The sequence below is a fragment of the Odocoileus virginianus genome, chromosome 23, assembly GCF_023699985.2.
Source record: "Odocoileus virginianus isolate 20LAN1187 ecotype Illinois chromosome 23, Ovbor_1.2, whole genome shotgun sequence".
Lineage (NCBI taxonomy): Eukaryota > Metazoa > Chordata > Mammalia > Artiodactyla > Cervidae > Odocoileus > Odocoileus virginianus.
The window spans coordinates 48,468,732-48,483,224 of record NC_069696.1 but is presented as its reverse complement, the minus strand read 5'-3'; the positions used below and the strand labels follow the sequence as shown (position 1 = coordinate 48,483,224).

Sequence of the window (14,493 nt, the reverse complement as noted above, 5' to 3'; positions counted from 1 at the left end):
TGGGAACAATAGGATTCTTAACTAGGGAAGTCCTTAGGAAGAAGGGGACATTTGAGCAGAATCACAGAAGCAGTGAGGGAGTAAGCCATGGGGATGTCGGGACCTGGGGGAGATGTGAGCGCTGGGGCTCCATGCAGGTGCCTGACTAGAGCCTCAGGGAGCCACTGTCCCTGAGCGGAGCTAGGGGGGGTGGCAGGAGAGGTGGAGGGGGCAGGCAGAGCTTGACCTCTGGCCATCGCAGCGCCTCGGCTTTTACTCGTGAGTGAGAGGGGAAGCCATGGGGTGGGGGTGGGGTTGATAGGGAAGTGACTCAGGCTGAAGCAGGATCACTCCAGCTGCTGTATTGAGAAGAGACTGAAGGAGGATAAAGGAGACCAGTTTGGAGACTGACTGCAATAATACAGTCGGGGCAAGGCAGCCCTGTCTCTGTTGTTAATTGAATTGCCTTAAATTCCTTTAAGGAGAGAATTCGCTCTCATCCTACTTATCATATTACATATGTTGCCCCCCCACCAGTGTTTTTTTAAAAATCATCAAACTTCTCACACTGTGTTCTTTGGAGGGAAGAATTTAAGCATCTGTGGAGGTTTTGAAACAGAAAGGCACTCATAACAGAGTGTTTGTCTGTCCCCTGCAGAAGGCCCGCTGGCCTCCCAGGCAGGTGCTCGCAGCCTTGGAGGCCTGGGAGCCTCTGACAGGAGTGGACCAGTTTGGGGGTGTTGGTGAAAGCTCTAGTGGTAAAGGTTGTAGCTGGAGGCCTCTGTGCTGGGTGTGGGCTGGTTACTGGTTAAGCCAGAGGTTTCGCAGCCAGGACTACCTAGATTTGAACCTTGTCTCTGCTACTTACCAGCTCGATAGCCTTGAGGAAGTTAGTTCATCTCCACTTTATTCTCAGAAAGGAATAGCAGTATTTCCTTCCTAGAGATTGAATCAAACCGTGAGTGCAGTGATAACTACGCAAATTGTATTTATTCTGAGTACTTTCTGTATGTTAATTAATGTAGTCTTCACAACTTCCTGAACTAGAGGTACTGTTCACATTATTATAAAAGGGAGAACTAAAGCTCTCAAATAAATTCAGGGGCTTCCCTGGTAGATCAGCGATAAAGAATGTGCCTGCCAATACAGGAGACACGGGTTTGATCCCCTGATTTGGGGATGTCCCAAATGCTGTGGAGCAGCTCAGCCCATGAGCCACAGCTACTGAGCCGGTGCTCTGGAGCCTGGGAGCTGCAGTTGCTGAAGCCCGCATGCCCCAGAGCCCATCCTCCACAGGAGCAGCCACCGCAATGAGAAGCCTGCGCACCACAACTAGGGCGGGCCTCTTTTCCGCAACTAGAGAGAAGCCCGTGCAGTAGTGAAGACCCAACACGACCCAGAAAGTGTTCTTAAGTAAATCCGGAATCCTCGGTGCACAGTACCCGCTGCTGCCCCGGTGGGAACCGCTGTCTCTCATCTGATGACAACGGTAGCTTCCTGCAGGGTTCCTTGCTTCCATACTGGCCCTGCTGCTGTCCATTTTGTACCCAGCAACAGCGATTCTTTTCAGCTGAGAGAGCACATGTCACTTTTGCCAGCAGCCCTCTGACACTGAATTTCAGCCAGGGGTGCTTCTGGAGCCTTTTTGGTTGTCACAGCTGGGGGCTGCCAGTGGAGTCTGGTGGGTGGAGGAGCGTCCTGCAGCGCACGGGACGGGCCTGCAGCGAAGTCCTTGATCCCCGTGACCGGGGAGCCGCCACTGAGAAACCCAGCTCGCGTGGCACCCAGCTCCCGCGGGGTGACGCCCACAGTCCTCGCGTGTTCCGTGGGGCTCTGTAGTCTTAGTCCTGGCTTCTGACCTCATCGCCCGTCACGCCTCCTCCTCCAGTCCGTCCGGCTGGAGTGGCTGCCTCGATTCTGCTCACGTAGGCAGGCACACCTCTGGGAATTGGCATTGCTGTTCCCTGTGCCTGGAATGCTTTTCTCCAGGTGTCCTGCAGCTCCCTTCTTGACTTCCTTCCGTCTCTGCCTCCCGTGACCACCCCCCACCCTCCCCCTCTCCCCCACGCCAGTCTTCTCAGTCCAGCCCCCTTTCCCCGATTTGTTTTTGTCCGCCATCCTCACCACTGTCGTTATTTACTTGTGGGCTACGTTCTGCTATTAGAATAAGGGGCTTTTTCTGTGGTTTCCTGCTCTATCTAGGAAGTCACTGGTACATGGTAGACACTCAGTAGATACTTGGAGGATAGCGCACAGTGGTTAAGTGCTTATTTGGGGTTCCTTCGCTGATGCGGATGGGCTGCCTACCCTGCCCCAGAGCTGGTGTGCCGGCCCCTGCTCTGTACCTCTTCCCTCACTGCTCAGTGCCTGGCACAAGGAAAACGCCCCACAAATATTACATGTCGTCTCATGTGTCATTGTCATTTATTGCTGAAAAGACAGCATTGGACTTTAGTCACAATACAGTATTATAATCCTGTCTCTGCCTCCGCTTGGCTGTGTGTCTGTCCTTGAGCGTGTCACTCACTATTGCTGAGCCTCAGATTCTTCATGTCTTAAGTGATGCTAAATGTCCACATATAACTTTTACCTGTTCTGTCTTGCATTTCTGTCATCAGTGATAATCTTCTGTGGTTTCTAGTATAGCCTGACTTCTTTGGGGTGTGTGGCACACTTGGGGTCTAATAAATATCTCGTTGCAGAACGTTTCCTTTGGAGCCGTCTGTGTTGCTGTTGGCTGATCTCTATTACCAGAGATTATCCTTATGTGGCTGCAGGGGGCCACTTTCAGAGGGGGCTTTAATGGAATTATTTCCCAAGTTACAAGCAAACATTTCAACTGGTATAGCCAAGGTACTGTGATTCTGTGGTGTATTCTCTGCCTCTCATCTTTTGTTTTTATTTGTATTGCCAGGGGTTGTCAGAGCGCCTCAATTAGAAAATGGTGCTTTGAGGTGGTTTCTGTTTAAAGCTGTGGTTCCTAAACACTGACCTACAAGCTGATTACAGCAGGATTAATTGGGGAGCTTACTAAAAATACAGATTCTGGGTCCCCACAGCCCCAGGTTCTGATTCATCAGGCATAGGGTGGAAGTAAAATATCTACATGATTTTTCAAAGACTTCTAGGTAATTCTGCTCATTCAGGTGTATAGAAATACCTGAACATGTTATTTGTAAATAAGGATCACTAATTTCAGTGGAATTAGAAGTTCAGTCAGAATCTTTGCACTTATTTATAGAGATGCTTATAGTGTCATAGTTCACAGAAACAACATGGTTTTATGGTTTCGTTATCTTCTCAGTCTAGTCTGGTCATTAATTGTCCCATGGACCATTTGAGTAAGGTGTTGGTTGGTGTTAGAATATGAAATAAGAAATAGAATAAACATGTATTACTCTTGACAAGTGGTAGGTATATTGTTTATAATCCCATGAAACTTAAGTCTAGCTGTCATTTACTCTATCAGTTTCTTCTTGCGTTTCAACTTTGGAGTTTGAAACATGCCTTTTAATTTCTGTAGATTCGACTTTTGACAATAAGGATCCTAAACCACTTTGAGGTTCGGCTTCCGGAATTAATGGAGGTATTTTAACTGTTCATTTTGGATAACTTAAAAAAAATGTAATATGATATATTTTTTCCTAAAATTAATTTTGCAGAAAATTAAAATACTATGTAAATATCTATCACAAAATTTGAAGAAAAAAATTGTAATTCTTTTTCCGGCCCCTTCAGTAAGGCCGTTACTGAAAATCCAGTTACTTGGTGACTGTTAGACTTTTTGCACATACGCATATAATTTAGTACATACTTACATAATTTAAACAAATGGTGTCATGCGGGAATTCCCATACCAGTTCCTCCAGCCCTACCTCGTTTCTTTTGAAGCTCGAACACTGCCCCACAGTTTCAAATGTTGTATTTAACCAGCTCTCTCTCGGTGGATGCTTAGGTGGGTTATTGGTAGTTTTAATCATTTCCAATAATACTGCTGTATACATTCTTGCACAGATATCTGTACAGTAATGCAAATGACTGCTTCCAGAAGTAGAATTGTACAGTGAAAGTATATATACATTTGCTTTATTTTGACAAATGTTGCCAGTCTAGAGATTTTTTACTTTTCATGCCTGTGCTAGACCTTAAACATAAATTACTGACCAAAAAGTAAGTAGTGTGAAGAAGAAAGAATCATTTACTCCAAAAATGTGTTACTTATTTAATTTAAAACATTAATATATGCCAGTTTTCATCTTTTAGACTTCTGTGCACATTTGATGCTCTTTTTGGAAAAATAAAAGCTCTGACCTTCCTCTTGGTTTCCTGTGGTTGTTCAGGAGGATGGACTTTCGGAACGTCAGTCTGTGTTTGCTATCCTGCGCCAGGCAGAACTCGTGCCAGCTACTGTGAACGACTACAGAGAGAAGCTTCTTCATTTGAGGAAACTCAGGCATGATGTAGTGCAGTCTGCAGTCCCTGATGGGCCATTGCAGGAGGTAAAATACTTTTTTTTTTATTATTTATACTTTAAGATCTGCCTAGCTAGCTTCTTTTTTTTATAAAAGGGAAGTATACCAAATAATCTTCAAAAGAAAAGTGGAAAGAATTTTTAAAAAAGAATTTAATTAAATTCCTAGCTCTGTTCAGTGTTTTGAGTTCAGTGACCCTGCAGCCTTTTCAATAGTAACAATAGTCTATTATCCTCCCTTCTCCTGAGTATGTGCGTAGTATGTGAGTAAAAGGGAGCTTCCCTGGTGGCTCAGGCGGTAAAGAATCCGCCTGCAATGTAGGAGACCTGGGTTCCATCCTTGGGTTGGGAAGAGCCCCTGGAGGAGGGCATGGCAACCCACTCCAGTATTCTTGCCTCGAGAATCCCCATGGACAGAGGAGCCTGGTGGGCTACAGTCCATGGGGTGTCAAAGAGTCGGACACAGCCGAGCGACTAAGTACATACAGGTGTGAGGATAAATAGTCGGTGGCCACAGGAGCAGCAAGGTCAAGTTAACAGCCACATACAAAGAATTGATGCTTTCAAATTGTGGTGCTGGAGAAGACTTGCAAGTCTCTTGGTTGGATGGCATCACCAACTCAATGGTCATGAGTTTGAGTAAACTCCAGGAGATGGTGAAGGACAGGGAAGCCTGGTGTGCTGCAATTCATGGAGCTGCAGAGAGCTGGACACAACTTAGCGACTGAATAGCAACTTACCTCCAGATTTTTTCAATGCAGCAGAACGTCCGCACTCTACCTGTTCTATGAGGCATTTTCTGTCCATGACCCTTGATGATATATCATGATCCCTTTGGGAAGAAAGCCAAATGGAGGCATTCCCGTTTCTGTCAGAGCAGTTCTGTTCTTGTTTTGTATGTCCTATGTTATGTTTCACTTGGAAAAGGGTTCTGCTGCAAAAGAGATACAAACACCACCCCCAAATAACAATGAAACTACTGTGTTGCATGATGCTTCCTGAGCACATGGGGATGCTGGTGACAATGGTTGTCATTCAAAAAGGGACTGAGAAGACTTTAGATCCTCTGAATTAAACTCTTGATGTATAGTCTTAAGAACTCACATATCTGCTCAAGAAGCCTCAGCTGCCACTCACAGAGTACTTTGTTGGCTTCTAAGGCACCTGTACTTTCCTGATGACTGTTACGTTTTGTCTTGTCAGGTGATGGCAGTGTTTGTTAGGAGCGAGTTTAATCATGAGTCAAATCTGTTTATTCAGGTACATTCTTCCTGCATAAACATCTGGAGTGAGTTCGAATACTGTGTTTGCTTTAGTGATTCTTTTCTGTTGAATAGCCAGTGACATTTTGGGGAGAGGAGGAAAATTACTGTAACTGAAATCTGAATTGGTACCTAGAAGTTTTTTTCTTAAAACACAAGCTTCCTTCCAAACCTCAGGTTGTCCTAAGTCAGGATATGTGCATTTTGATGCTGATCTGAACTTGTTCTCTATGATTGCAGGTGCCACTTCGTTATTTATTAGGCATGTTGTATGTAAACTTCAGTGCTCTCTGGGATCCTGTTATTGAACTCATAAGGTAAGCCTGGGTGAAATGGATAAAACTGCTGTGCTTTCCTTACTGCAGAATTATGGAGCCAGTATTATACTCCAGCGTGTGATTTAAATGATTGGATGTGTATAGTATTTATAGTTACCTTAAAGACAAGGTAACTTGTGGGACAAGGTGAAGAAAAGATAAACATTAATTATTCTATCTGATACCAGATTTTTGACAAGTCAAGTGTTTTATATATGTTTCTCTGTGCTTTGAAATCACTTTGAGGAACTTTCTCTTTTTCCTTTATGTTGCATGTCTGTATTATTGAATTTTTTTATAGTAACAGTAAAATTATAATAATAAAAAAGATTATAATAATTACATAATTTTATTTATATATATTAAATCATTGAGCCAAACTTTAATTTAAAAATAAGGACTTCTTAAAACCTTCACTATCTAGTATCCAAAACCCTTTAATTCCAAAAAGGACTGTCATAATCGCATGAAAAATGCATATTTTGTTTTGTAGAAATCTATTCTTTTGTAGGCATTTGTCTTCAGGTGGTCTACTCTGAATTTTTGTCAGATTGGAAATATTATGTGCGCCCTCTCAAAACCCTATTAGTTCTAAATAGTGCAAGCATTTTGAAAATTAAGAAGTACAAAAGTTGCTTATGACCCACATTCAGGGATAACTTAATATTTTAATTATATCCTTTTTTACTTTTTTTTTCCTATGAGATCTCTCAAAATAAGACCTATACCACATATCTGTTTTATGATCTTTACTTTAGTTCTCATGCACATGAAATGGAAAATAAGCAGTTTTGGAAAGTCTACTATGAGCATCTAGAAAAAGCAGCTACACATGCTGGTATGTAAAGGGATTTAAAGGAGAGAACTGAGGAGTGGGGGGAATGATTGTTTATTTTAATTATTTTTTGGCCATGCTGTGAGGCTTGCAAGCTCTTTGTTCCTGAGCCAGAGGCTGAACCTGTTCCTCCTGCAGTGGAAGGGCAGAGTCTTTCTTGATCATTGACAGCCAGGGAATTCTCTTATTTCTTTTGCTTAATTACACTTGAAATTGGGAAGCAGAATGAGAAATATGTTGTCTTTAGTAACCTTTGGATACGGTTTCTTGTTTGCTTGTATTACTAGAGAAGGAAATTCCCCCACTGGAAGACATACATAGAGCAGATATTATTAGTAACATTTCTCTAGTGGTTATGATGACCTTTTTTCTTTCAGAGAGAGAATTGCAGAATGACAAAAGAGATGAGGAGAAGTCTATTGGAGATGCAAATTGGGAGCAGACTCAGGAAGGAAATGTTGGAGCTCTTTATCACAAGCAGTTGACATTGAAAACTGACCTTCAGGAAAGACTGGACCACACCAATTTTCGTTTTTTGCTCTGGCGCGCTCTGGCGAAGTTCCCGGAAAGGGTGGAGCCACGGTCCAGGGAACTTTCCCCTCTTTTCTTGAGATTTATCGAGTAAGTGTTCTTTCCTAGGAATGTGTCCCTAGTAGGGTGTGAGGAAGAGAAGGTACAAAGTGAAATTCCCAGATTGTCTGAGTTCTTACGTCTGTCATCTTTTCAAATCACTAGCCTATCTCTAAAGCACTGGCTCTGTGGGTAACAAATAAACTAGTTTTGTTCACTTGTTCTTACATGAATCAAAATCTAACCAGCTCATAAATGGTGTTAATAAAAAATTCCAGGTTGCAAAGTAAGAAAGGCCATACTGACTTAGATCAGTGCACAATGGCCTTGTGATTTCTGGCCCTATTGTTCGTTGTTTTCTGCCTGCCTTGGGCTTAAAGGTACTTTCAGGTCACTCAACCCCAGCCACTCTTGTTTTGAACTCTTGAATGTTTCTCATGATGCTGAGGAATGTGCTCTCAAAGAATATCAAGAACTTCCTGGAGCACTGTTTTACTTTGACTAGATATGCTCTGTGAGAGTCAGATTGCTTTAAAACGCTAAAGATAAGGGATGCGGAATATAGAACAGTACTAGTCAGTCAAAGGTGAATTTTCCGTTATCCTTTTGTTACATGGGAAAATGGTGTAGAGTTGGGTTAGGCAGGCCACAGACCACAGCCTGCCAGCCTTTTCAAGGAACAGCAGGGTGATCCAGGAAGAAAGTAGTTGGAGGTGAGAGCAAAAAATTTAACAGGAGAATGAATTTGTGTAGGGGCTTTGAAGTGACAGTCAAGACTTTGGTTTTTATTGTCAGTGAAATAGAAAACCTCTGGGAAGGTTAAACAAGGATTACACAACTAAAGTTTTCTCTAGAATTTTTCTGGCTTCTGTTTTGAGAATGGACTGTGGGACAGAAGTGAGAGAGCAGAGGGACTGGGGAGGAGAGTTGGGAGGAGATGGCAAAAATCTGTGTAAGAAATGATGGTGGCTTGACCATAGTTGGAGTAATGCAGACGGTGAGAAGTAGTTGAATTCTGGACACTTCTCAGGTTTCAATCTTAAAAGACGTTTTTGAAGAATTGCGACTAGATTAACCTGAGGCGCTTGCTAACATTACATGTAGGATGGAGGTTGTGAGTGGTGGGGGGTATGCAGGAAGGAAAAAAGGGAGAAATTAAGGATATCTATAAGGTTTTTTTTGGGCCTGAGCAACTGGAAGAAGAAAGTTAACCATTGACTGAGATTGGAAGAAATACAGAAGTTTGCTGATTTGTGGGGAAGATCAAGAGTTGTTTTGTTCTGTTTTTTTAAAAGACATACTAAATTTGGGATACTAAACAGACATCTAAGTTGAGATTTCAAGTTGAGTGTGGAGTTTAAAGTTCAAAGGAAAGATTTGGTTTTAAGATAATAAATTTGAGACTCATCAGTATATGGGTGGGTTATGAGATAGTGAAGTCACACCTGGAGGGTAAATACAGGGAGAAAAGGTTCCAAGGACCCGTTGCAGCAGATTTTAAGGGACCAGCGAGGAGGCCAGGAAAGAGCAATGGACGAACTCAGGCCACTCAACGTTCCTTAAAGTGATCAGTGGGGTCAGATCTCTAAGACATCAGTTAGATGGAGAATAAGAATTGACTGGTCTTTAGAATTGACCTTAACAAGCGTTGTTTTGGTTAATCTGATAGGGATGAAAGTATGATTAAAATGGGCTTAAGAGAAAATGGAGAAGGAAAATGGAAACAGCAGGTATGGGCAGTTCTTGTAGAAGGGAAGCAGGCGTGGGCCGTGTGGGAACGGACGGGGCCTTTGGCGGCGTTGCTGTCCAGCCTAGACAGTCTCAGTGTATGTAATGCTGGTGTGAGTGAGCAGCAGGGAGGGGAAGCTAGGCACGCCAGAGGGGGTGAAGTCGCCAGAGCCCTGTCTTTGAATAGGCAAGAGGAGAAAGGATCCCATGCGTAAATAACAAGGTTTGCATGAATAATGCATTCTGGGAAAGGTTACAAGCAAAGATGCACACAGGTCAATAGATAACGGCGGTAGTAGTATAATGATTTTCTCTTTTTCACTCTTTGGGCTTTAATTTATTTCCAGAATGAGAACAGTGACATCCTTGTTTTGAAGATCATGTAAAGTAATGTTTATCAGTTGTTTTGTGAATTTCAAGGAGCTGTACCTATGTAAGCTGGTATTAAAGGTGTTAGTAGGATGTTCCTGTCATGTTGATTTTTTAAGTTTTTCCGTAAAGAAATAAATTACTCCTTAGCCTCATGTAAACATCTACCTCTAGTAGGACTAGGTACTGTGGGGGTGGGGATGGAGAGAGGAGGCTGTAGTAGGAAGTGAGTCTCTGAGTTTAAAAAGACAATGACTAAAAAGATACAATTTTAAAAAAATGTTTTAAGGTTAATTGGCACTTACTGCCTGTAACCAATACCTTGATAGATGATCCAAACTAATGGAAAACCCAAGAGTCACCTTTAAGTCTGGCTTTGAAATACATTACGGGCTTTTACTTTTGGGGGGTTATACATTTACACTTCTAAATATGTTTCAAATTATTTGATATTAGTACTAACTGTGAATCCCTTGTAAACATTTTCTAAGAAGCCCCAAACCAGCAGCAGGAATGAATGACTAACAGTAGAAACAGTATCTTAATAATAGGTGACATATAATGACTACTCGCTGTGGCTTAGACACTCCTATAACTGCTTTGTATGAATTTTCTTATTTAGTAAATGAATGAGTGAGCATGCTGTGCTTGGAGGTAAAGGTTAAAAATACGTCATTTGGTTAATTGAGCATTGAGAGTATAATACAGATGTTTTTAAATAGTGATGGTACAGTTTGTAAAGGACAGAACAACTTTGTTCATTTCATTCATTCATTCATTTTTTTTTAAAATTTCTTAAGGGGAAGACCCTGCTAGCTAAGAATACAGCATTGACATGGTAGTGTCTCAACCCTCCAGGTGTGGTATAGTGTGTTAACCTGTAGTATATTTTTTTTAAGGTGTGTCTGTAGGATGCTATCCTCAAACATGTGTCAGTATATTTTTGAGTGAGGACTTTAAAGTCAGTCTGATCAGTTTCCTCACATCTATAACCCAGCATCATGCACAGAATAGACAACACAGTAATAATTGTTAGATGAATGAACCAAAGTGACCCAAAAGTAATGCACTGAGCAATAGCCTTCAAGGTAGTATTAGTTACCTACAACAGTGGACCAAAATTTAAGGGATGGAATTCAATAAGAACCCATATGAATACCAAGTGCACAAGCTTAGAGGAGCCAAAACATGAAGCATTACTCATTTTCATTGCCTGGACATTCCATTCGAGTCTGTGTCATATTGTGACTTCCCTCAAAAGCAACAGAATTGATAGTCCCCCCCGTCTTACCAGGCCATACCTGGAGGACTGGAATTTGTTGTGACATTTCTTTTTGAAAGGACATCCTCAAAACAATGTATCTGGGATACACATACAGTCTGGTCTAAATACTGTAATGTAATCTGCCCCTACGCACTCCTCCCTGAGTTGTGGTTCCAGAGACAGGGAACCACAACTGAGTTGTCCAGAGACAATTTCAGCTTAGTCCAAAATAGACATTTCAGTTATTCTCAACAGTGTAGCAATGAAGCGGGCTGTCTTCTGCAATTAGTGATTGACTTGTCAAATAAGGTCCTTAAGAGAGGCTGACTTTAAATGTTGTAGAAGACCTCTGCTAAGGGGCCTCTGGCGTCTCTTCTGTGTGTGAGTCTAAGAACTGGGGGCACACATCTCTCACGAGCATTTAGGATATCTGTCTCATATCACTCTCTTTCCACTGTAGCAATGAGTATTACCCAGCAGATCTGCAGGTTGCACCAACCCAGGATCTGCGAAGAAAAGGCAGAGGGCTGGTGGTGGAGGAAGCAGAAGAGGAAACTGCCGCCAGAGATGACGAAGAGTTGGAGGAAGAGCTGGGGCCCCAGGAGGAACCCTCACAGAAGAAAAAGACAAGAAGAGCTGCGGCAAAGTAGGTTGAGCATTGCTGAAAGATCACGGGTCCAGGGCTCCGGGCAGGCAGGAGGAGACCTTGTGTGACCGCCTGTGACGTAGCCAGGAATGGGATGAAATTGCTCAGATAATTATTTACCAAACTGCTGCATCTTCCCAGGATTTTCTTTTACAGCCTAAAGAAAACTGCCAGTGTTCTGAGTTTTTTTTCTTTGCTTGCTTATTTTTTATTTTTTCTTGTTTAGCTGCAGTGTGTTAGAGTTGAGGGACTTTGGAATCATCTGCTCATAGCACCTTTTTATAGATGAGAGCCCTGACGCCTGTAGCAGTTAAATGGCCTTGACCTTTGCCGTTCACTTTCATAGCACTGGGACAGTATGTTTGTGTGCTCAGGGAACACAGAATGGAACGTCTTTTCTCTTACAAATAAGGGCGTCAGCTCTCTCAACTTTGTCTTTTGACTTCTGTCTTGATTACTTTTGGCTTTCTTCGCTTTTTCATGCTGTTATATTCTCTTTCTGGCTCTCTGGATTATTCCTTTACCGAAACTGTTAGAAATCTTAGAAAAAAGAAGGGACTGTGCTTTCAGCTTCCTTAAAGATTGTCTGAGTTGAGGCGTCAGGGATCCACCAGACGGTGCTGCTGTGTGACTGTAACACTGCATCTCAATCCCACGTGCCCACTTGTTGAGACTCTCCCGTGAGTCGTCTATTAGCCCATCGTTCAGCAGCTGGATTGAGATTCTTCTGCTAAGTGCAGAGCCACAGGGATGAACGGTCTTCAGCCTCTGCAGAGCTGGAAGCAGTCTCATGCCTGGTGAAATATTTTAATAGAAGTGTTTTTAAAGAAGTTACAGGAGCACAGTAAAATAATAATAATAATAATAATTCTACCACAAAGGGAAGACGTTTACAAAGAGGAGATCACCTTTGAAGCTGAAAAATAAGTGTACCAGGCCCAGCAGGACTTGCTGGCTGATGGAGATAGTGTATGAAGCACAGGCGAGAAGGATCACGGCCCAGCCTCTGCTCCTACCTGTCGCCTACTGCTTCCCTTAAGAAGGAGATTGCTGTGTTTGTCTTTGTGTGCTTCAGCATAACAGCTGACCAAAGGTTTGTCCTAATGTTTGTTTGCTGAGTGAATGAATAGGCTACTCAGGCACTCATGCATCTTTTGTCTTGTCCGTGGACTGTGCCTTTGCCTCATTGCTGCCAAGGGAAATTCTAGTAATAACTTTGAGGCCCAGTTCTCACATTGCCTCTTCAATGAAACTCTTCCTGTCTTTTAAACTGGAATTTATCTAGTTATCTACCCACCTTCAAACTTCGATCACAGCTCCTCTGATCAGATGCTGTTCCTTGCCTTGGATATTAATTTTTTAAAATAAATCTTCCATGTAAATTTAAAGCTCTTTAAAGATAAGTTCCATGTCTTGATTAATTTCCCTGCCCCCTGTAGCCAAACCTAGAATGTTGCTAGCTAGCATTCACCGTCATTGCACGTGTAAGTAAATGGATAATCACATTCTTCTGCGTGCCATCTCAGTATATTCATAGTCCAATTTTATTAACCCATGGAACACACCCCTCACTGGTAGGTATTTAATGGGAACCTGTAAATTAACTTCTGTTTGACTCTTGAAAGCTACATGGCACATAAAAAATACTTAGTAAATGTTGAGGGAAGGAATATATGTTTCAGTAGATTTTAAAATTGTGTTTTGTAAAACTGCAAAGGCTCAGTGATAAGTAATTCCAGGGACATTGTATCAGTCAGAGCTTACCAGAGAATTTGTTGGGCAGGCTAGAAACGGGCGGGGTTTGATGCTGTAGTCTTAAACGTGAAATTCATAGGGTAGGATTTCTATGTGACAGCCTTATGGCAGAATTCCTTTTCTGGGAAACATCAGTTTTTATTCTTCCAGCTTTCAGTTGACTCGATGAGGCCCACCCACATTATTAAGGGTCATCTCCTTTATTTAAAGTCCACTGGTTGTGGATGTTAACCACATGTACAAAAATATTTTCATCACAACACCTAAATTAGTGTTTTGTTATATAACTGGGACCGTAACTTAGATTGACACGTAAGACTAATCATCATAGGCATTTAGGCTAAATATAATAATAGTGCTTCCCTTACCCCTGTTTTTCTACAGTGTCTAAAGAGGTCATAATTTCCAGCTGTTTTTCTCTATATTAACTAGTAAGACTTTCAGTTTTGCTTTTTTTGTTTTTGTTTTGCCTAAGAACAAAGAAATGTGCTGTTCACTAAGCTCTTAGGAACTGAAGTGCCACAGCGTGTTTTCTTTGACTCAGTCCTGCAGAAAAGCTAGAAGTCTTGCTCTTTGCTGAGATGAGGAATGAGTCACTGAAACATTCTGTGGCTCTCCCCAGAGTCAGCAGCTCAGAATGGTAGAACCATGCATGCGGCTTGGGTTCCACTCTTCACTTCTCCCCGCTTAGGCTCTTGAAAGAGGCAAATGATATCTCTCTGGATCTTAATTTATTCATTCAGAGTTTTTTGGGTTTTCTTTAAGTTTTAAGACCTCTTTTAAATTATACAGAGAGAAAACAGTTTTCTCAAGTGTTTTTAAAGCTTCACAGAATCTTAAGTATTAGGAAGTTGAACATGTAAATGCAGTAGAAGCGCTCTGCTTATTCTGTTCTGATGGTACCATTTATTTGAAGGCAACCCCATCTTCAAATTTAAATTCCAACCACAGAACATTGTTCTGTTTTTCTATTTCTTGGTAAGCAAGAGCCATGGTTATCCAAACTTGAACCTCTGCTGCCTGACATCAATTTTTATGTTATATGAAAGTGAGGAAGTATAGTATGTTCCACTTTCCTGTCTACTGCATAAAAACTAGGCAGAAAAAAAAGGATCATTCCAAAAATCATCTGTGTTCAATTTTGGAATATGTTAAAGTGTTTTGATTACTTTCTTTCTATATTTGGCTTCATTTAAACCATTCTAAGCACATCCTGAATGATTTTCTGAGGTTGGGAGCCTGAATTTCAGGGAAAGGCCTGCCTGAGATTTGGAATTTCTGGAGAATGATTTCCTAA

The 14,493-nt window shown here is 41.9% G+C and overlaps 1 protein-coding gene across 1 annotated transcript in view; it reads left to right on the top strand.

The window, feature by feature from the left end:
* The window catches only part of UTP20 (UTP20 small subunit processome component), a 91,126-nt gene that overhangs the window by 17,679 nt on the left and 58,954 nt on the right, over positions 1-14,493 (top strand). The window contains exons 16-22 of the mRNA XM_070454080.1: positions 2,682-2,832; positions 3,503-3,565; positions 4,320-4,478; positions 5,953-6,029; positions 6,788-6,867; positions 7,242-7,485; positions 11,256-11,441. Coding sequence (XP_070310181.1) covers positions 2,682-2,832; positions 3,503-3,565; positions 4,320-4,478; positions 5,953-6,029; positions 6,788-6,867; positions 7,242-7,485; positions 11,256-11,441 — 960 coding nt within the window. The remainder of the gene's footprint in view (positions 1-2,681; positions 2,833-3,502; positions 3,566-4,319; positions 4,479-5,952; positions 6,030-6,787; positions 6,868-7,241; positions 7,486-11,255; positions 11,442-14,493) is intronic.